Raw genomic sequence first — 23,517 nt, 5'->3', positions numbered from 1 at the left:
GAAGGATATGATACAAAAACCTCAGAAGAAAACACTGAACACAACTTTATACTTCAAGAAATGTAAATAAAAATGGAGTGGCTTCAGATTTTAGCGGTTGTAAGATTTTCCTTTTGTCTTTTGCAAATGTGCCGAACAAACACTCATGTGGAAGAAGACCATGGAGAATGTTGTTTTCACACAACAGAGAAAATGTTTTTTCTTAAAGTTCCAAAGTTCACTTCAACCGAGCTGAGACCGCAGTATTTAAGTGGATCAGAGTTCGCTGTTTTGATCCGCCTCAGAGTTTGATTATGCAATTGCACGTCAAAAGAACCGGCAAATGAACTAGAGTTTGGTTAAAGCAGACTAAACAGGGCTGGTATGAATGCACCATTTGAATGGTTCAGTCAAAGTCCAGACATAGATCCAATTGAGAACCTATGGTGAGACTATACGTTCTCACTACAGTTTAGAGATGCTACCCATCCAATCTGACTAAACTAGAGCTGATTTCTCTGTCACAACCATCTCAGATACAGTTTGTAATCAGCATCAGAGAGTAAAAAGTCAAACCAAAAGCAAAAGCAGGAAAATAGAAAGCTCACACTGGCCAAGGGAAATTTGCTCTTGCTCCATTAAAACTGACTTAGACCTCCCTGGGGAACCGGTTCTGGCAACGATGGAGCCAGACATGCCCCAAACCTGCAGTGAAAGGTACTTCGGCAAAGTGTTGACTCAGCAGGGCAGAATATGAATGCATAGAGATAGTTTTCAGATTTTTATTTGTAAACATGGTAATTTTGTATTGTGACAAAATGTAGGAATATTTAGACAATTTAAATCCTGTTGTTAGGCAGTCTGCATGATCAGAGACTTTTTCTGAGACGTTATAATAACATTATCCTTTTCAACAAACCGTTCTATGTGGACCGCTTCTTACTCATCTAGTTTTGAAGTGTTTGCAACACATTGGTTGCAAACAGTAAGAAAAAAGGCCTGGAGAGTTGCTGCAGCTCCTCCTGTGGCCCCCATCCTTCCACAGAGTTTGGTCTTAAAGTAAACAACCTCATTTGCATCCTCATCTCTCGGCCAACAACAACTTGCTCCGGGATCGTGCCAGCAGCTGCGTATTGGGTGGCCAGAGCTCAGCACAGTCAGAGAAATCTCAAATCTTTCTCCATCACACATGAAATGCTTCTCAGTTCAAAGTAAAGCTTTCCCCCTTGAATCCTTATGGCTTTAAAAGTAGCAGATTAAACTAGGCTCTCTGTGTTTTACTTGGAAATCAGAAAATCAGATGTGAGAATCAGGTGTTATTTTTAACATTATCCACAAAACCTGCTGATTTTATAAAGAGATGTATAATTCATTAATACATATCAGAAAATCTTAAATTTAGTCTACTTCTGTGTGGAAGATTGCTAAGTTGCTGTCAGACTTAATAGCAATGATCAATAATTTTCAGTCAGTAGTTGTCATGACTTTCTGAAGGTCTCATGAAACCTTATTTTAGATCTGCACAACATCTAATCATTCCCTGTGTCTTTCTAATCTGATTCACCTCAGCAGTTCTTCAGGCTGCTGTGCAGGACTCTTACCTCACCAGATGTGTCTCCCAGAACTCCGAGGCTTGGCCCAGGAATGAGCTTATGGAAAAGTGCTAAAGTGGGCCACAGCCCAATCAGGAGACTGGTTTTAATCACATCAACCTCAGCCTCCGTAGAGCCTCTGAAATGAGTCACCAGGCTAACTGTCGCCACCAGAGAATGAGCCCATTAAACCTTTTTGGAGACCTAAACTCAACTGGGTACCAGTTCAGCTAACGCTTCACTGCTGCTCAAACTAATCTTGCTGGACTTTCAGTTATTTGAACCTACTGAATGGTTGAACCTTTTTATGGCATATAAGACTTTTCATCTTTGCTTCATTGGAGGCGTAGGGTCCGCAAAAACAATTAGCTCCTTTATTAAAGGTTTAGGAAAAAGCATAAACATCAGGAATGGATTAGAAGGAGGAATGATTTGTTTTGGACATCCATAGAATTGGATCAGAGAGGAGTGAAAAAATGATTTGATTTGGTAGGATCTGGCATGCTTAGACCAATCTTTAGCAACAGTAGTTCATGGACTGAATTTGCAAAGCATTTTCTCATCTTACCAATCACTCCAACAGCTGTACACTAGAGCCAGATTCACCCAGCCGAACTTTGGGTGCCATGATGGGCGTTGGAAGTGAGCGATGTGACAATGTACTGCGATTGTTTTCCAAGTTGTTTTTGTGAATATAGCCTAGGCTTCTTCTTGTTCAAGTCAAGCTAATGTGTCTGTGGATGCAGGACACAGTTATGACTCATAGACAACAGTGTGTGCATAATTTGGAAAAAGCTAGCACAGAAACCCACCCATACCTTCCTCCTCCTGCTGAGTTGATTTGATCATTTCTACACCTTTGCCTGAATTCACACCACATGATTTATAGCTACAAAACAATTTATACCTCTGGGTATAAATAAATTAACCTAACCTAATAAAACTATGTCATAAAGAGCTTTTCCCCTTACACCAGAGCAGACTTAAAGGCATGCAAAAGTTTAGACGCTCACCATGACTCTGACACATCAGACTCATGGTGCCCTCAGGTTCTTCTTCTAGATCAACATTTTGCAAAAAACAATCCTTCCCATAGTCACCACAGGTCTGCATCTGGACCAAATCACATCCAAATCTGTCAGTTACATGATGGAGTGAATTGAATACAATGACCTGAATATTGCAGATAATTTACCTCTATAAAAGCCGCCCTGGGTTGCCCATGTCGCCCATATCAAAAACCACCACTCATGAAGACAGTTGTCCAAAAGTATAAACGTAAGAGCAAAAATCCTTGCAGCTGCACAGCATCCGAAACCAGAAGAAATAGTTGTCTAAACATGCAGTACCTCGGCCAAAACAAATATGAACAGAAGTTTATAAATTGAACCCATGGAGGGATTTCCTTCCCTTACAGGGTCTTTGAGGGATAGCAGAGTGTGAGAGAGGAGTAATGGTCAAATAGGGACCAGTCAAGACAGATTGTAGCTCAAATATCTTTTATTCTGTGAGAGAAGTCACAAATTGAAGAGGAATAACCATCTCTCCAGAGATGAAGGCTTCACCAAGGTCCAAAGAGCTTACCTTAGCTGCAAGAAATGACAGTTTACCCAGAGGAAGGAGCTTTTAATAAGGGTCCCATTTACCATTTCTCATCCAAAAAGAAACTCCTTGCTCTTGTTTTGACTCTTCACCCTTCTTCTTCAATAGAGGAGAAATATTTGACGATCCAGCCGTACACCAGCCAAGGCGCGGATGAAGTGAGCTTTGAGAAAGGGGTCACCGTGGAGGTAATCCAGAAGAACCTGGAGGGCTGGTGGTACATCAGGTTAGTCAACCAGAATTGTGCCATAGACCTTACAACAATCCCTCAAACCAAGCATGCATGTAGCAACAGTGGAGAGGAAAAACTCCACTTGAACAGAAAGGGACCTCCAGCAGAACCAGAACTGGGTTCAGTATGAGCGACTGTCTGCCACAACCGACTGGGGTTTGGAGAAAATGCAGCATACGCACAAAAAACAGAGTACTTTCTGTGCAGAAGAAAAGTAAAAGGTTAATAGCAGAAGAAGAAGAATGGTTGGCAGAATTATTGCAGCTTATGCTCCATTCGAGGGGAGAACCACATCTAATCAGAACCCCAGATAACATGATCAAAAAAACATGAGAAAAAAGCTGAGCAAACATACAGTTAGAGTAGTAGGAGAACATAGCAATTAAAAAATATAGGATGTGTTCTAAATTGTTTTATTTTTGTACATTTTATAGCAACTCTTTGGAGTTCTAATACCTGTGAAAAGCATTGTGCTTGGTTTAATCTGGGAAGGATGCATGTAGAGATCAGACAGAGAGAAAATGATCAAGACAAGATAGTAAAAGATTCTTCTTTGTCTGTTTCACCAAAAGATATTTAGGAAAGGAGGGGTGGGCACCGGCCTCCTACTTGAAGAAACTAAAAGACGACTTCTCGCCTCGTAAGAAAACCCTAACGGGCCCCGTGGAGATCATCGGAAACATCATGGAGATCAGCAACCTGCTGCAGAAGAAGTCGGTCAGCGAGAAGGACATCCAGACAGACGGAGAGGGAAGCAACACTCCAGAGCGCCACATCACCAAGAGCGAGATCAGCCTGCCCATGCCCTATAACTCAGAAATCAACGCCGAGACGGGCAGGAGGCTGAGCGCCGGCCGTGACACCAACAGCCCCTGCCTGGGGATAGCCGCCAGTTCTGCCCTGAGTGAGAAAGTCAGAGGGGAGCCCGGGTCTCCAGCTGTAGCACGAGTGGCTCCACACAGAGTGGAAATTGGTGAGGATATGTTCTGAACTTTGAAGCTTATTTAACTTTTTACACCAGAGACAAAAGCAGAGAATCACCTGCTGTAAAATGATGAAGTAATTTGTGTATGAGAAGGTAAAAAATGTCTTTGTGTGTGTGTAGGCTTTGAAGCTGTAGGTAAGTCTGACTGGTGGTGTGTGATGATGATTATGAAATAAATTATATTTGCTACGCTAACCTGCTTGGTATGATGGAGTATTAGGGGAAAAAATAAAAAAAATTATGGGCATAAGGTCATAAAATCTCGAGAATCATAATATTACAAATTTATTCTGGTAATACTATGACTGTACTGTCGTATGAGTTTATTCTTCTAATAATATGACTTTATTCTAGTAATTTCATTTTTTTCTTAGTATGGCCCTAATGCTCCATCGTAGCTTGTAGATCTAACATGAGGATTTTCAGACTTTTTGTGGATTTTGTTTTCTCTCACAAACTAAAAATTGCGTGAAGTTTCTGTTTACCAGATTTTATTGCTGCTCTGTTACTCTGACCAGACTGAGGAGATTTATTGTGTTTGTCAGGGTCTCCAAATCTGAGGCAGAAACCTCCCCCAAGAAGAGAAACCAACTTGGTGAGACAAATCACAAACTCCCTGCTAATAAAAAAAAACATTATGAGTCGTAATTTTCCCCTTAACTGTAAAATAGATTGATTTTATACGTGTTACATTATTTATAAAGAATGGTTGCATGAATCCATCTTCTTTACCTTCCTTTTTAGGGTCTCCAGTTACCAAAGCCACCAGAGCCCCCTGCTGTGGAAGCAGAGTATTACACCATAGCAGATTTCCAGTCCTCCATCTCCGATGGCATCAGTTTCCGTGGAGGACAAAAGGCTGATGTAAGAGGACAGATGCAGAGTGTTGCTGCAGAGATGAGAGAGGGCTGATCGCATATGTATGTCAGCGGAGTGCGACCTTGAGACACGTTTTAATGAGATCATGTGGAGAGTTTCCTCTGGGCGGAAAGATAAAGACTCTGTGGGAGATCCCTTAGGGGGGCTTCATGAGGGACTCGTGATTATAAACAAGACATTAAACATCATGGGAGCCATTTGTGGAAGAAATTTATTAGCATTTAACAGCATATAAGTGTCGTACACTAACCGTTTTTTATTATTCTACCAATCAGTATTTTGATTAATACATTTTCTAAATGCTTTTTCTTCCAAAATGTCCTCTCTTAAAAAAATTAAAAAATAAGGCCCCTATATTGGAATTTAGAAATAAAATGCTTGAGTATTTAAAATGTCAAATATTATAAGACTAAATAAACTAAAATAGACTTTGTAAAGAATCAGTGTCTTCTATTGCAATATAGTGAATCCCAACCAATTTGCAGTTTGGTATTCACAGGTCTTTCTTTGGAACAAAACTCCAAATTATATGGGAATTATTTGTGCCTATTCACAAATGTTTTCCTAGATCATATCTAAAATATTATAAAGAAAATGCAGCTTAGAAAGCTGAAATACCAGACACAATGTTACTTCATATACTATTGGAAAGAAGCCAATGCAGGAGCATCTTTATTTTATTTTTGGGGCTGATTGGTTGAACCCCCAAGAGTGGGGAGAAGGAAGAGCTGGATGTTAGTGTCTGCTGTCGCTTTAAGATTGTTTCCACTGTGCGTATCAATGCATAATGAAGCTAGGTTTATAGTTGACACATTAAACTTGGGCGAGGGGTGCACACCTTTTGTCCCGTCCCTACACGTTGATCTCACGAACTGTCTCACCGACTGGTTGAATACCTCCAAATTTTTGTAACTTGCATGAGAAGTCAATATTTACAAACCTGAAAACTCTATTTAATTTAATTCAAAGCAAAATTAATTGCATGTGACTTTGACTGCACTAACATGGGTTTGTTTGTTGTGTAGGTGATAGAGAAGAACCCAGGAGGTTGGTGGTACGTGCAGATTGGGGAGATGGAAGGCTGGGCCCCCTGCTCCTACATCGACAAGCGCAAGAAGCCCAACCTCAGCAGACGGAGCAGCACTCTCACCCGCCCCAAAGTCCCTCCACCAGCTCCCCCGATCAAAAAGCAAGACTCAGAGGAGGCCCCCCAGTCTCTCAACCCTTCCTCCAAAGCCACGGAGCAGCCCAGCAGGCCAGTGTATGAGGAACCGGAGTATGATATTCCCGCAATCGGATGCGAGGGCGAATCTGACAGTGAGTTTCTGAAGAACGAGCGCTCCCAAGAGGTGAAGACCAGCAATGTTGTCTCTGAAAAGTACCATAGCTCCCCTCCGTCAAATAAAGCTTCACCTCCGGTCTGCAAAGCTTCCCCAGTTTTCGCTCATCGAAGAACCTCGTTCAGATCTGTGGAAGAGGTCAGTAAGGAGGAGTGTATCTATGAGAATGATGGCTTCAGACTGAGCAGTGGTGTTGAAGGAACCAGAGTTAAAGGTTCCAGTGTACCCAGCTCTCCAAGGAGCTACCATTCCTCAACAGTCCCAAGGAAACCTTCTGGATCTTCCCCTTTAGCTGGTCTAACCAGGAAAACGATGACGCCAGAGATGAGCAGAAGAAGCCAGACACTTGGCAGACATGTAGACATGAGGTCTCAGGACAGCAGCCCTCACTCTTCATCAGACGAACTAGTCAGAGGTCCAAAGAAAAGTCCCGCCCTTAAGCGGGATATCGAACCAGGAATCGGTCAGAGCCCTTCCACCAGACCCAAGCCGTCTGTCAGACCTAAACCCCTCCTGACCAAATCAGAACCCCAGAGCCCTGAGAGAATGGACATCAGCTCTCTGAGACGGCAGCTGAGGCCTGCCAGTCAGTATCGACATATCCTCAAACCGACTCGCGGGGATGACTCGGAGACAGCTTCTGTTATCTCCTCAGAGGGTTCCATGTGTTCACGCAGTACGTCCGATCTGTCTTCTGTATACTCTAAGGGGAGCCGAGGGGACTCAGATGTGGAAGGCCCTACCTTGTACCGCTCTGTCGATGTCTACAAGAAGGTCCAGGACTCTGAAATCAGTTTTCCGGCAGGAGTGGAAGTTGAGGTTTTAGAGAAGCAGGAGAGCGGCTGGTGGTACGTCCGCTGGGGCTCAGAGGAGGGCTGGGCTCCCTCTTATTACCTTGAACCGGTCAAGAAGGTGGGTGATCCAAGTGTTTTGGAGTCAAATGGACAAAGAAATAGTGGGAAAAAGTCTAACAGCCTGGAGAAGAATGAGAAGCATGTTTTAGCCCTGAATAACATCAACATTCAGGGTCTGACCCAGCAGCACCAAGGATTGAGAGGAAATTCTCCTCCGATTCCTTCCAAGCCCCCCGGAGGCTTCTCCAAACCCTCTGGACTGGTTAACGGAGGCGTACGGATGAGAAATGGTGTACGGCAGGTGGCGGTCAGGCCCCAGTCTGTTTTTGTGACCACATCACAGACCTCTAAGGATTCCCACTACATGACTGGTTCCTTACGGAGAAACGAGTCCCTCGGCAGGAGTGACCACTACAGCTCTGGTTCTGCTACTCTCGGAGTTCGCAGAAATGCCTCCTTCAGTACTGTACGACCCCACGTTGTCGTCGAAAGCCAGACGAGGCCAGTTGAGCGCTCCGGTCTGGGATGCTCAGGAACCGCCTTCAGCACCTCCAATGTCCCTGATGCCTTGAGCAGAGTGAGCCAGCGCAACGGGATCCCAGTGTCCACAGTGCGTCCCAAGCCCATCGAGAAGAGCCAGCTAATCCACAATAACCTCGGCAGGGATGTGTACGTGTCCATCGCAGACTACCGTGGCGACGAGGAGACTATGGGCTTCACTGAAGGAACATGTCTAGAGGTTCTGGAGAGAAACCCCAACGGATGGTGGTATTGCCAGGTGCAGGACAGCCTGCTTCCCCGCAAGGGCTGGGTCCCGTCTAATTACCTGGAGCGGAAAAAATGAAACCCAGTCCCCTTATATGATGTCTCCATAGAGCTGTGGGCCGTGAGCCCCTAAGAATGTTACCCCCAACCTCCCTTAAGCAATATGTCCTTGATAATGTACACTTATGAAAAGATGGAGGAAATAGGAAAGAACACAATAAATTTTTCAGAGAATGAGAGAAAAAAACAGAACACCTCTGAAGCAGGAAGGCAGAGAAAAACATTGACATATTAAGGGAGAGGTTTCGATTCTGCAGAAGCCAAGCAGGATACTGGCTTTGCTGATTATGATGGCCAATAAGTGCCTTTTGTGTTTGATCACCTGATGGCAGAACTTTAAATCAACCAAATCTTTCTTCAAGAGTGCCATAGTCCTGCGAACACCACCAAGAGTTTTACTATTACCGCTTCAGAGTTCCAAGCATCCTGATTCCAGTTCCTGATCAAACAGATTGACGAAGACGACTATGAAATCTCTCTTTTTTCATGTCTGTTTCATTGTCACGTTTTGATGCAAGTCTTCCTCTGAGAATTATTTCTGCCGTCTTGGAACATCTGTTTGAAGTTCAAACTAACTCTGAACAAACAAGTTGGCCTAAACTGGTGCTTACATTCCTCAAGGTGTTATGATATTCAAACGTGTATTTAGTGACGTGGAAAAACTTGGAAGTTGGATATTTAGTTTTTTAATGTATGCCTTTTAGACCAAAATTCCAGACAAAACAATTAGCTTACAAAGATTTTATCTCCAGAAAAATCTGTTCCTATATGTGTTTTGTTTCATGTATGCAATATAAAGCTGCTGTCACTGCAACATGTGAAATAAATCCCAGGGACACTTTCAAAATGTGATCACACCCAATAGAAACAGCTTTTCATTGGCAAAATAAACATTTTCTACTTTACCTGTTATTTATGGAAAAAAAATGAACAGGCTTTTAATTACAAATATTTAAAACTTTTTCTGTTCCTGGAAGAACTTGACATGTTTTCACAAAATTAAAGAACAATGGAAACAATATGTAAAAAAAAAAAATATTATTAATGCTGTCCAATAGAGTCTTAATAACTAATTTTAATGTTTTGAATAATTTTTATTCAACAAGTATCCCAATATCCTGCAAATAAAACTGCAATTATGGACAAAAGTATCAATAATACCTTGTGATACATCACATTCAGAGTTATAGCTGAACTTTCAGATTCGCAATCAACGGATGTTCAAGACAGCTGAAATACATTTTCTGACACACTTTAGGCTTTATGTGTATTTTATTTTATTATGTTTCTGCTGGACAGTATCATAATCTCTAACAGAGTACATAAACTGCTCAGAGTCTATTTTAACGAAACCATAAAATTATTTTCTTTGCTCTGTGATTGCACAACGGCAATAACGAGGAACGAAGCGGTTCTGTTTTGGGAAATTAGTGCACTTTAAAACTTGTTTTGTGGTGCAGTAATTTAAAGATGCAGTAAATACTCAGCATATTACTCATTCAATGTTTTTGTCATTTTTATTTAAATTTGCAGCTCAAACTCTTGATGTGAAAGTCAGCTGTTTTGGTACAATTGGCGAAACAGAGACCTCGTGTGGAGGTTGAGAGGTACTACAAGATTTTCTACCTCAGTGCAAGAATAAAAATGCGCTGCTGGTCAGTGAGTATCTCAGAAATTTTACTTTATTTTTCAATCATAGTGCAGCTAAATTTACTGAATTGATTTGTTACTATTTAATTTTGTATCAGACAGTAATTTATTTTTGCATTTTTTTATGCTGTGGGCTGCAACTTTAGCAAAGCACGAGCACTTCCTTCATCCTTATTGGTCTTTACATAATGCCTGATTTAAAAGCATATTTATTATGAGGTTTTTATGATTTAACAATCAGCATATTCACCCTTTCTAAGGATCTATTCATCAAATAATTATCTGGGTCTCTGCCTCAATCAGAGTTCAAGTATCTTGGAGATTGTTCATGAGTGATGGAGAGGGAAGTGAGAGCTCTGCTCCAGGCTGCTGTGCTGAGCTGAGCTGGAAGGTGAAGATCTTGATTTTGTTCTCCTTCCACCTTCCATCCTTCGTTAGTTATGGATCATAACTGAAAAAAACAAGACACAAGCATTCCCTCCAGTAGGGGATTTCCAGGGTACGGCACCTTAAACATAATACTAAGACAAGTTAATAAAATGTTTTTTTTTACATTGTGTCTCATTACAACCACAAACCTCAGTGTCTTTATTGGTTTATGGCAGGAACATCATGTGTAGAAACTCCGAGTCCTTGAAGCCGGATTGTGTGGAGATGGTCGGCTCCTCAGGCTTACTGTGTCGATCTCCTCTATGTCCAGTTCTTCCTCCCCTGCTACTAAAGACAAAGGTTTTCTAATGCCACAAAATTAGAAAATCTAATTTTACTCCACTTACAATAAGTTTTCAAATCAGTCGGGTTGGAAGTAGAGCATCTTTGATCATTTTTCATGTCTTGTCACAGATTTGCTGATGGATTTAGGTCTGGACTTTGACTAGGCCATTTTAACACATGGACATGCTTTGGTCTGAATGATCACTATCATTAGGGTGGTTGTATTGCTGAACTTCCCACCCAGTGTGAAATCTTACAACCTATCCAGCTACATGACAGTCGGGATGATGTACTTTAATCTTCTGCCACACAAAGTTTGGTAGTTTTGTTTGCAGGTCAGGAAGTTGAACATCGTCTGACTTTATCCAAGCAACTTCTTCCATTTTCATCCATTTCCATTAAGGTTTGTGGCTGTAGTGACAGAATGCAGATGAAATGTTGTTGTTACCTCTGTGACCCGAACCCAGATGAATTCAGCTGACTTAAAGGATAACAAGCGTTGATGTTTCATTACTGCACCCAGAGTGAGCATGCTGATTGGTCCCTTTCTGACGACGGCATTATGTAAATGTGTTGAATCACTTCAGCTCATGTTATGACTGCATACTTCTTTGTTTGATTGCTCTGAACCTTTGTTCAAGGAAATCTTTCTGTACCAAATCTACGTTTGCCTGTGCAGCATTTAACTATGCTTTAAATTTCTTTTTCTTTCTGTGTTTTATTTGTCAAAAGTTGAAATGTACCCGTGAGGATATGTGCAATAGACAGAAACGGCGCCACAGATGTAAAAAAAAAATAAGAAAAAAGAAAAGTGCTGGGGATGGACGTCCTGGATCAAACCGAGGCCCTGAAACACATCGGACCAAAGCAGGAGGATCTCCACTGAAACCCCCTCCGGAGTCACATCACATCCATCTGGCAGCGGAGAGCCACGGGCCCCGTCTTCAGGGGCCCTCAGTGGCCCCGCTTTGAGCTGTCACGTTCGTGCCTGACTGGAGTTTTGAGATTTTTGTGTGTTGTTGTTTTTCCTCGCCCTCGGGAGCGCGTCCTCCTTCTCAACCCACAGGAGCGTCTCTGCTGACATTCCCCCCCTCCCTCGCTGTCAGACCCAGTCAGACCTCCTCGCCGCCGTTCGCACGGTAAAGGTGACATTTAAGCGTAGGTGATGGCGCACTCGCTGACATCAGCCGGAGAGTCTCGGCAGTAAACAAGAGACCTGAGAGACGAATCCTCCTCCAGCCCATTTCTGCTCCATCCATCATCTTCCTGGATGTTCACCAAACAGAAAAATCTGATGTTTTTCTCAGCGCAGAGCCCCCAGCAGGCCGCACTGACGTGCTATAGGTCAGCGCACACAGCTCTCCGTCTCGTTAGGGGCTAGAAAGCCTTCAGTTTGAATACTTTAAGTCAAATTTCAGGAATAAATCTGCTGCTGAGAGTTAAATGAAAAGCTTGAAACCATCCTCAGAGCTCTGGAGCGAATGTTGAAGATGTCTAACCTTTCACCTTTAGAGCTTTACAGTTAAAAAAAAACTTGGAAAAAACAACTAAATCAGATATGATTTCTGTTTTCATCTGGAAAGAAAATAAACTTTGGAAATTTGGACAAGAGAACATTTGGCAAAATGGTCAGCAGATTCATGTCAGTTTAGTTTAACTATGAACTTTAATTTAAATCTGTCTAAAGATTAAATCTGGTAAAAGTTTAAATTTGCTGGAAAAAAAAGATCATTTTAGATCAATTCCTGCTAATTTGCACTGAAAAGCTGCAGTTTCACTACAAAAGTTCAAAAACGTTAAAATAATGTATTCTTTCTGGGATTAACCACGTTTATGTAGAATAAGGCCACTGAAAAAGGGAAATCCTTGATTTTTCTCAGCAGATTAAAGTAAAAACTTTGATTTGGGTATTACGTCACATTCTGAATATTTGGGAAAATTCAATGTTTTGTTTTTTTTTCTTTAGCAAATTGTTACTTTTTCATTTTATACTTTCTAAAACTTCAAAAATCCCATTTTGTGCAGCTCTCTTGTGGTTCCTCTTTGACATTCTTTCAGTCTGAAGTGGAATTAATGGAGAATTGGGAATAATTTTAAGCTGCTCATCTAACTCTCAGCATAATTCCAGAACAGACTTTTTATCCGAGGGTCTCTCAGCAGCAGCGACTTTTTAAAAAAAATTAAATTTACGCAGAAAAGTTTGTGGATCTGTTGGTTTCCATCCACCTGCAGCTCTGCTGTCCAGATCCCTCTGGACGTCCCAACAGTCCGTTATTATTCATTTAAAAACAGCTTGATGAAATGTCACACTTCCTCCACACAGCTAAGTTTCCTCTTCCTCTTGAAATGTCCTGGTTGTCTCAGAGAATGTTGATAGGATGTGTGTTTCAGAGCAGGTGTGTTCAGGTGAAGGAGGATGCAGGGAGATGGGCGGTGAAAGCATGTTGGTCAGTGTTTGAATCGGATTTAATTTCAGATTCCGCATCTCCCTGAAGTGTTTGAGGAGGTTTTTGGGAAACAATAGGTGTGAGCCGGTCTCTTTCTTCGCTTTGCTCCTTTCTTGTTTTGTTCAAAGGAAAACTGAAGGTGTTGAAGTGGATGTGGAAAGTTTCTTTGCATGTAATGAAGTCAAGTTTGTGGAAGGAGGGAGTGCTGGTGGTGAGAGGAGCAGGTTTGGTTGGACAGGTTTAGGAAGTGAAGGTTGAGGACGATTCTGCAGGTTTTTAATTTACTTTCTGGTTTAGTTTAAGAGATCGAGAAGAAGGAGGAAGAGGAAGAGGCTGTGTTGAGGAATGAAGCTCGCTGCTGTGGCTGTTTTCATCTGAGGCCTCAGTTTAATTAGGACAAAGGTTCATCTTAAGTAAAGTTGATTGTGAGCATATCCCAGACATCCTGATCAGTCAGAGAACAGAGTTCATCTCCTCCCTGCTGTGGAACGCAGAGTGCCAAAAACTCCCACCAGAAAGTTCCTGCAGATCAGAAATCCTGCTCTGTAAATCCCGACAGAGAACCAGTTTACCAGCCGTGCTAACAAACAACTGCAGGCCTTCAGTTGGACCAAACGAGGTGCTACTCTTTCATGTTTCCTCTGTTTTCTTTCTCTGCGTTGGGTTAAAGCCTCGCTGACTCCTTGTTTTCAGAAGACGTGCCACGAGGACTGAAAGTCCGGATGTTTCCCGATCTGAGACCTTCCCTTTTGAAAACAGGGCCGTTTCTTATCTCCAGCTTCATTTTGATGAGTCTCAGTGTCTTTCTCTTGTTTTGTATCTTCTACATGTTTACATTGTATCTGCCCAAAAGATAAACGATATTAAATGTATTATCTTTGCTGTTTTCACTCGTCTCCTGCTTATTTGCACTATTTCCCACTCATTAGATCCAGGCGTGTTGGAGGAACGATGCAGGACAGTGCAGACCCGACATAAGGACTCAGTGCAAGGATGAGACAGAAATTGAGATAAATGAGTTAAGACTTTCTAAAAATGAGCTTTAATCCATGTCTAAAGTTATTCCAGCTAATTTTCTTAACCCAAGAGATGTTGATGTGAAGAAGATAGACTGAATTGAATTCCAGGTGCAAAAGAAAATGTCTAACAGTCCACAGTGTTTGATAGCAAATTCAAATGATTCATCCAAGCAGGAATCTGCAACCTACAGCTTCTGAGCCACATGGCTAACTTTGGCAAAAACCATAAAAAATTAGGTGCTTTCATGCTATGATGCATATTTCCTCAAATAATTCCTAAAAGGGTAAGCAATATTAACATTTTATATATAAAGTTATTTTTTGTTTTGACAATAGGCTGAAAACTGCTTTAAAAAAATTCTATAAAAATTTATATCCCACGGAAGAAAATATATTAAACCAAAAACAACAAAAAAGTTTACAAACATCTTAGTTACTATTATGAAAAAAGTAATCCATATTGTTTTGAAAATTCATGCAGATTTTGTGGCTTTACCTATTTTTCTTTTATCGTGCTAAAAGTAAAAATGACTGAGCTGTAAAGGTTGTTGGCCCCTGATCCAAAACCAACCAACAGGGTGAAATACCTCAACATTTCCAGTTGGGGGCGCTCTTTCTCCAGCCTGTAAAATGACGGCAGTTTATGTGAATAAAGCTGCGAGCTTCAAGGTCGATATCCGCTCTGACATTTGGAATGAAATTCTTTTGTAAGTGGCTCTTTTCTTCTTTTATTCTAAAAAGCTCATAATGTTGGATGTTAACATTGAGAGATGATGATCTGTGGCAGAGATGTGAATGCTCAGATGAACAATGGTAAGTGCGCTCACACTTTCTTTTCTTGTTATAACTCATCTTCTTCATAATCCTCAGTCAGTTCCTTTGTGTGGAGACGATCTGAGGTAGGAGGTAGAAAACTTCAGAACGCCTTTAGCTGAGCTTTCACAACCGCAGACCTCTGGGCTGGGGTCAGAGGTCAGAGACAGATGGGAATACAATGACAACATTTGGCCAGTGGCGGGAACGATTTACAAAAAAGTTAGTTGTGTTAACCCTAAAGCACTAATCATAAACGTTAGCTGTGCTAATACTAAAGCACAGACATCGAATTTAGCGGAAGCTAATATTAAAGCCCTATCTTCAATTCAAATGATATCTGTGTAACCTCGTAATCGTGATCGGGTTCTAGCTCAGTTCAACTCAATTCTGTGTGAATAAGGGCCAGGAGACAGGATGAGATGAAATGATTTGTATCTGTATGGAACAGAATAACGACTGATCAGGAATCAGGTTCATCACAGCAGGTACAGCACCTTACGAGGCATAGCATTTTATGTTAGCATCAAGCTAACATAACATTTTACCAAACTCAGTGAACCTACCTCGCGCTCATCTCTCATGAACTGGCAACGAGATGTATATTTATCACTGCCAACCACCAGGAGGGGGCGCTGTTTCACCCATTACACATGAACCCAAACTTGGAAGTAATGACATTAACTATGTTACATCTGCTCTTGACAGACTAGATTCCTCAAGCACCAATTTAACGTACCTGGTTTTATGAAGCTCTTAGTTAGTGAATTTATGTTTATATCTTGTTCTCTGCTGTCCATGTCCTATTTTGGTCTTGTTTGTTTGTTTGTAATAAAGTGATTTAAAAATGAGACCGTCTTCTCCCTCTTCAAAATAAAGTCATGAATATATACCTCTAACTATGTCGAACTTTATTCAACTGAAAGTTTACAAAACAGTCAAGTAACTCAGAGTTTTAAAATTTATCTGGAAAAATTAATTTAGGAGAAGCTAAGTGCGCTAAGTGTTTTCAAAGTTAGCCAAAAGGCTAAAGCGCTAAATGAAAAAATTTATTATTTTATTCACTTTCCCTCTGCCATCGCCAAACTACAAGCACAGAATGAAAGAGAAACTGATGAATGTTACTTTCTACTGACAGTATTTTAATAATGAGTCAAAAACGTTTGGCTCAAACACATCTGGAAAGTTTATTAACCGCAATCATCCAACTCACACTGCCGCTTTAAATGAAAAGGAAACAAAATACAGATTTCTGTGTCACCAAACAGAGCGCATATACATCGTTTTTCCAGCTTTCTGCAGGAACGCCAGCAGCGTTCCACTCTGAAGTTCGTTTGGTCCCAATGTTCACTCTGGTTGAACAGAAGGAGGGTTTCATCTCAGGCGTGACGGCGAGATTTAAAGAAAGTGTAAATGTGCAGCTGTGTGACTAAACCGAGCTCCATAAACATCGAATAGATGCAGGAAAAAAAAAGCAAACACACATGAACCAAAGCAGTCCACACGTCAGTGATGGACAAATAAATATTACATTACAGGTTCATAACATTCAAGGAGCGTCTTGAGTTCTGTGCATGAAGGATAAGAAAAACAGCATCACACTGAAAGTATAAAATCTTTTACAGGTCAATGTCTGACAGACAGACTGCAGGTTGGGGATTTATTCCAAAAAAGTAACAAGCAGAGGGCAGCTTTTTGATTTGGTCTGCACAGAATAAGGAGAGAGCAACGCTGGCCTAAACACTTACAAGATTACAATCAGTAGCCTCATAAAGTGACATTTCCATAACTATACACTGATATAATAAGTGCTATAAACACAGAGGCGGGGAGTGAGGGTCCCTAATGCGGCTAAATAAACACCATAAATTACAGCAAACACCTGAAATCGGGTTTTGATTGTACTGCAAACGTCTCTCCACAGCATCAGGTACAAACAAACACATTTCTGATCTCATGGTTTCAATAAAGAAGAAAACAAGGAGAAATCTTAGGAGCAAATATAAAAATAAAAACACAAAAAGTTGGTTCTTTTTCCTCAGTTTAAGTGAATACATTTCGTTAAACTTATAAATTAACATTCAAATGTTGGGTTATCTCTTAAAGCAGTAGCGAATTCAAACCAGACCGTCGGAGGAGGGCGAGTGAAACGTCCCGGCAGCCGCAGCAAAACTCAGAGCCGTTAATTCATTATCTACAAAACCAAACCGAAACATGGCCGCCGTGAGCAGGTCTACGTTCAGAGCACCGCCCGTCCTCTCACTTCTACCATCTTACATGCTAGAACTTCTAATCTTCTGGTCCCAGATGACCTTTGACCTCTACCACATTACGGTCGGCTGGAGGAGAAAAGGTGAACCAAAATTTAAAAGCTGTGTGTGATGATCACAGATGATCCAACAGCTGGCAGAACCACTTTGACGTTAACTTCTGCACATCTCTCTTCAGGTCTCACTACAGCACTGCATCAGGTGGAGGTCTGGACTTTGACTAGGTCATTGTAACACCTTGATTCCCAGTTTGGACGGAGTGTCAGCCTCAGTTTGAGTCCAGAACACTTTTAAATGCACAGCAGTTCATGACATCTCTGCTTTTGTCTCATCCGTCCAGAGGACATTGTTCCACACGTCTTTCCTTCCGCTGCTCCAGCCATGACATGCTTGGCTTTTTTTAATTGTCCTGTTATGAAGCTTGAGCTGCTGACTGAGCTGGCGCCCTTCGATATTTTGTCACTTCTTTGACCTTTGGACTGTCTCGGGGTGGACACCGGGACGTCCACTCCTGGGAAGATTGGCAGCTGCCCTGAACGTCGTCCACTTAAAAAATGTTTCTCTCTGTAGAATGAAACAGTTTGGAGATGATCTTACAGTCATTCTAAACTCACCAGCTGATTTTCAGAGCTGACGTTTTTCCATCCTTTGTTCTAAAAATCTGTAAAAACTCCAGAGCAACAAAAGTTCCAGTTTTTTGGAAGAGTTCGTGACTGCATCTGATCAACAGCTTTCCTTCTTTCCATCTACACACAACGTTTCCATTTTGGTGGGAGGTTGTTTTTATGCAGATTTAAGACTTTCTACAGAATGGATGATCATTTGTTTCCTGAGCTGGTAAACCTTGGAATTATTACTACATTTTCTTTTTACAATAAATATAAATTATATACAAAAAAAAAAATTCAGGGCTATAAGTCATTTAAAGAAATAATCAATTTGAACTTTTCTTTTGTCCTTCCACTAAACTTTCAGTAAAGGATCTCTGCTGCTGATGAAACTTTTGTCACAAAGTGTATCTTACATCTAAAATATTCAATAAGGAAAATGGGTTTCTACAAAAATAGTTAGATTTCGTGTGCTTTTTGTTTCTCCTCTGAGTGAACAGCTGTGGCAGTCTGAGCCACACAGCAGCATCGTTTGGTTCTCCATCAGGGGTTTTTGGAACACAGAACAGGTTCTGTGCGTTAAGGCAGGAGGCTGATGGCAACAATCCTTTAACTCTTGGGATGGGGAGGATTCTTTATATTCAACACTCACAGTGTGTCAGGCAGAACTTTGTAGGTAGAATTTGGATAAAATTGTATTCAGAAATGGCAGCTGGTCCTGAGGAGTAACCAAATGACAGTTTGTGTTTTCTGTAAGAAATCAGAGCTGCAGAGTTTGCAGGTTTGAGATTGTTTCAGCAGATGGGTTTCAATAAATGCTGATTTCAGTGCGACACACCACACTGCAGAACAAGCAGCTAGCTAGCACGACAATAGAGCTACCGACAATTTGAAATAAAACTACCATCAAGGTACGTTAGATTATACGAGTAAAAGAGAGGTTACAATCCTACTGGAGACTCAGCACCGCTGGGCTTCTCTAACACCAAATATCACGGTAAAGCAGCCGAGCTGCACCCAGTATCACACAGACACAAGTTGTGACGTACTGAGGATGACGTGCAGCAGGCGTGCTTCACCAAGCAGAGCGTCAGTCAACATGTGGAGGAGCCGTCAACACATTCAGCCCCAAACTGAGTCGGTAGCTTCGGCACAAACAGGCCCAAATCACAGCTAAAGGCTCCAAGACGAGATGAGTTCAGCTTCTTCCTCACTGAAAGCTTTCTCCAATTCCAGAGGAGGAGAACAAAGTCCCTGAACGTCACCGACTGTGACTGTTGGTCAGACTGAGGCGCTCTTTATGTGCTGCGATACGTCTTGATGATGTCTTTGATCTGTCTCCTGCAGATGGGACAGCAGGCGTTGGACATCTTCTTCAGCTTGAGGCCGCAGGCGTAGCAGAGACACATGTGTCCGCAGGTGTAGATGACCGAGTCCACGGCGTTCTCATAGCAGATGGAGCACTCGTCGGCCCAGGGGCCTCGGCCCGACGGGAACGTGGGAGACTTGGGGAGGCTGACCGGGGAGCTGGGCGTCGTTCCTGCAGCATCAGCACAAAGGAAGAAACATCGTCATGAAATATCCTCATATTTTGTTGATATGTAGTTTTCTATTATTTTCTATTTTTCTATTATGACTGCGATTAATTAGTTACAGACCCTGCAATTAACTTGATTCAAATTTTGATTGACATCAATGGAAAATCATGTGTGAGAATTTTAATTCAACTTCACAAACATGGAAAAATTTGTTAATAAATCCTCTATAGAAAATACTAATGATTTGATTTTTGCTTCATCATGTATTAAAGTTTAAGGGCATGTAAACACAGCAGATTTTCTTTTCTTTTCTCACAGTCATGTTTTCCTTTGCTTTGGGTTCTGTTGGGACATCTAGTGGTTACTGGAAGGAACAACAAAAATAGCATGAAAGCATAAATCAGACACTGAAAGGGAATTAGATGTGAATCTGTCAGTGAATAAGCATCATGTGACAAACGGCACAGATCAAACATTTTCCTGAAATGGTGACGCTCTGAAACTGCAGTGGAATCAAATCTCTTCACCATCTCAAAAACACATTTCCATGTTCTCCTCTGAGGCAGCTGATTCCCCGGCTGGGGAAAAGCAAAGCAGCGACCCGTCTGGGCCGACCTACCTCCCGCTGAGCTGCAGTAGGCGGCCGAACACAAGCCTCCGTTCAGGACCGGATCGGAGATGCCGCTCCCCAGGGCGCTGGGCGTGTGTGGGGAGGAGGAGGGCGAGCCGGGGTTGGACGTGGCCCGTGGGTCCCCGACGTGAGTGGAGCCTAGCCGAGTGAAACAGAGAAACAGGATGAATTCCTTTAAATGGAGGAAATCTGTCTTTGATTGGTTGTGTCCGCTGGAAACCAAAACCGTTTTCACCAGGACAATAATGAATAGTTCTGGAGGAAGACAGGTAGTCTGGGTTAAAATCTAATAAAGAAAAATTAAAGGTGTGTTCAACCTTTAATGGCTAAATACTAATAAAATACAGAAACAATAAATAGAGCTGAATGTAATTGGTGGTAATAAATGTCATTTACAGTCGGGTTCATGTTCAGGTCCTGCCTGCGTCAAACAACCCGACAGAACCGTGTTGACAGTTAGTTTGAGGTGGCGACACTTTGGTCTTACAACCCTTCCCAGATTGATGCACACCAACAGTTGCTTCTATTGGCTTCCATTTGTAAAGTTACACAGTCAAAAATTAACAGCAAATTAACAGCAATAATTTGGGTTATTTAGCTTGTCATACAAAATGGGGATTTGATTTTTAAAGTCATATTCTCAACATGTTCAAAATTAAATATTTCATTAGCAAACTACACATCTCACTTCAAACTGAATATTTAGTTAGCAAGTTAAACATTTAGCCAAACTAAATATTTAGTTTGGGCCTAGATATGTAGTTTGTAAGCTAAATATTTGTGCTTTTTTGATACATATTTAATTTGAAAATGAGAGCTTTATAAAATAATATACACCATGGTGAAACTATGACTATAACCACATTTATTATCTTATGACAGGCTAAATAACTCAAATTATTGCTGTTAACTGTTGCCTGTATAACTCTACAAACGTGCCTCATGCTTCTCCACGTTCATCGCCGGTTATCTTTCCACCTTTGCATTATTAGACATGAACATTGTACAGCACCAAACTCACAGCTTCTGTGAACAATTAATTCATCTTAATTCCTTTGGACATTAATTCTATATTTTAGCACAACACTTCTAATGAGCTATTAATGAGAATTATTTGTCCATATCTAAGGTGCAGTGAGCAGTGCTGTTCTTTGCAGCAGCGAGGCTCTTTGGTCTTTCTGCATGAAGTTTTTATGCAGCTGCTGTTTTTGCTTCACTTCTCTTGTACAGCAGCACGGATCCTGAACAAAACCAGTATTTACATTTTCCCAGCAGTCGAAGCATTGCAGCCATGAAAGCAGAAAGAAAAGAAATTCCAACACATTTATCACTGTAAAGAGGAACAGGCGCAGTCAGGAGTCGTCCAGCCTCCGCGCTCATTTTATTTTACACAGAGGAGACAAATGGGAATTCCAAGTACAAGCGTAGGGAACACATGCAGGAATGCCAGTGATGTTTGGAAAGCCAGGAGGCGACGGAATGAGCAGAATGACAACTAGGATGTAAAAGCCAAAACATTGCTGCTCTAAAATAACCCAGTAGAAGTTGTTAGGTGTTGTTGTCACCATGGACTGTTTGGAATCTGATCCCAGAATGATTGTTTACCTTTGTTCACATTCACTGTTTTCCTATTTCACCAAACCAATAAGAATCAAAATCAATTACAGATGTTTGCTGTTTTTATTTATTTAGATTTTTAATTTTACACAAACATTTTCTCATTTTTAATGGGTTATTTCCACTTATGTCATTTATTTAAGTATTTTTTCCTCATCTATTTTTATTTTTGCTTGCACATTTTTCTCCATCTTCTCCATTTTGTTTTCATTTGAAGATGCCCGTTTCCATGCAAGACGAAGACACTTTATTTTTACTTAAAGAAGAAACCAGAAGGTATTAAAAGGACCCGGCTTGGTGAATCCTGTTAGGGTTAGAAGGACTTATTAAACTTCTGCTGCTTCGTTAGTTTGACTGGAATTAACCTGAGGCAACAAGTCAAAGTGCATTCTGATAAATCTTCAGTTTGCTTCTTTTCCAGCTCTTAATGTTCCCGCAGCAGCTGTAAACGTCTCCTACTATCGCTCTTGTTCAGCAGACGTGTTAAAACGAACATTAGCGTCAGCCAGAGGGGGCGTTATTTGTTAAATGGCCGTTTGGACTTTTATTCTTCTCCAAGTCGTCTAATAAACAAACAAAGAATTTAATTTAAACAATAAACTACCCCAGATAGCGCCACAAATCACTTATCTCTCTCTGCTCTGATATTTACGCCGTCTTCCAATCACAGCAAGGCTGGAAAACAGAATCTGCTTCATGCATTTAAATGCAAATCAGACGATGCAGAGTGAGCATCTAATCATCCACAAAGCGTTCCCATCAAACACTTTGCTGCTTCGCCACATAAGTACAGATTACTTTAATTACCCTCCCTGAAGCTCCCTGTCAAAAACCTCAGATTAACATTGGAAATCAGCTGCTGTGTGCATTTTAGGTACATAATCAGAGACTGCTCTGTTTTCTTTGGACTTGCTGTTGATGAATGTTTGAAGGTGTCCTGGTTCCTCTGGATGGGTAACATAAAAACATCAGATCCAAACTCACAGTATTCTGCAGATGGATCAATCTGAACAGAGGCATCACAGACACACACACACACACACACACACCCACACACACGCACACACACACACACACACGCACGCACACAAACACACACACACACACACACACACACCCCTACGATGGAGTTAATGTCCTCTTGGAGCCAGGTCAGTATTTCTGTCCCTGCAGCTTGTGGATCTAAATCAGGATCTGTTTGATGGTTGATGCGGCGTGATGGACGGGGCCCGGGTTGAGATATGGCATCTCTTTCGTTTGCATGCCAGTGGGGTGTGTGTGTGTGTGTGTGTGTGTGGGGTGGGAGATCAGCCTGGTCCTCCCAAGCTCTCTGGTGCCAACTGCAGTGTATACAAGTGTTACTGTGCTGCAGTTTGGAGTGTTTTATAAGACATGCAGGGAAGGAACTCTGTCAGGAGGAGCAGCTTCCCTGCCTCCTCTATCAACACACGGAGGCACCTGAACGCCTGATGGAGGGATAATAAAATTTAGCCTTGGTAAAACAACGTTTCAAAGCAACGCTGACCTTTAAAAGCCTCCAGATGTTAAGATTTTCTCACTGCTGCACTTCAGCTCTATTTCCAGAGGGAGGCAGTCTTGTTTGATACTTCAGTAACCATGGCAACTTTGGAATCAGATGTGATGGATAGGATGATGTAGAGGGAACCTGTGGTGAATTGCAGCATCAGATTTTTCTTTAACATAAAGTTAGAAACATTTTTTGTCAGACATCGAGCTTTTAACTCGAGCATTTTAGTAAAATGTGGAATTTCAAAGTATTTAGATATCTTTTTTGTCCGTGTCACTGACCGGGTCCACAGCTCCAAACCTGCTGGAGCTTCAAGGAGCTTTTATGAAGAAAATATTTACATTTCATGAAACATGGAGCATATACATCCATTTGATGCACTCCCGTTTCATAA

At 41.5% G+C, this 23,517-nt stretch overlaps 2 protein-coding genes across 7 annotated transcripts in view; one reads left to right on the top strand and one right to left on the bottom strand.

Moving 5' to 3' along the window:
* sh3pxd2aa (SH3 and PX domains 2Aa) overlaps positions 1 to 13,989 on the top strand; it is a 91,079-nt gene extending 77,090 nt beyond the window's left edge. For 3 of the 5 annotated variants that reach the window (XM_032561989.1, XM_032561990.1, XM_032561993.1), the window contains 6 exons: positions 3,282 to 3,399; positions 3,978 to 4,378; positions 4,511 to 4,525; positions 4,936 to 4,985; positions 5,135 to 5,254; positions 6,295 to 13,989. In XM_032561989.1, coding sequence (XP_032417880.1) covers positions 3,282 to 3,399; positions 3,978 to 4,378; positions 4,511 to 4,525; positions 4,936 to 4,985; positions 5,135 to 5,254; positions 6,295 to 8,307 — 2,717 coding nt within the window. In that variant the 3' untranslated portion in view covers positions 8,308 to 13,989. The remainder of the gene's footprint in view (positions 1 to 3,281; positions 3,400 to 3,977; positions 4,379 to 4,510; positions 4,526 to 4,935; positions 4,986 to 5,134; positions 5,255 to 6,294) is intronic. The other 2 variants (XM_032561994.1, XM_032561991.1) reach the window with 1 other exon arrangement.
* Positions 13,990 to 16,099: 2,110 nt separating this feature from the next.
* neurl1aa (neuralized E3 ubiquitin protein ligase 1Aa) overlaps positions 16,100 to 23,517 on the bottom strand; it is a 64,269-nt gene continuing 56,851 nt past the window's right edge. For both annotated transcript variants that reach the window (XM_032563533.1, XM_032563534.1), the window contains exons 5-6: positions 19,967 to 20,116; positions 16,100 to 19,349 (exon numbers count right to left, since the gene is read on the bottom strand). In XM_032563533.1, coding sequence (XP_032419424.1) covers positions 19,108 to 19,349; positions 19,967 to 20,116 — 392 coding nt within the window. In that variant the 3' untranslated portion in view covers positions 16,100 to 19,107. The remainder of the gene's footprint in view (positions 19,350 to 19,966; positions 20,117 to 23,517) is intronic.

The sequence above is a fragment of the Xiphophorus hellerii genome, chromosome 5 (genome assembly GCF_003331165.1).
Source record: "Xiphophorus hellerii strain 12219 chromosome 5, Xiphophorus_hellerii-4.1, whole genome shotgun sequence".
NCBI lineage: Eukaryota > Metazoa > Chordata > Actinopteri > Cyprinodontiformes > Poeciliidae > Xiphophorus > Xiphophorus hellerii.
This window is presented reverse-complemented; position numbering and strand designations above follow the sequence as displayed.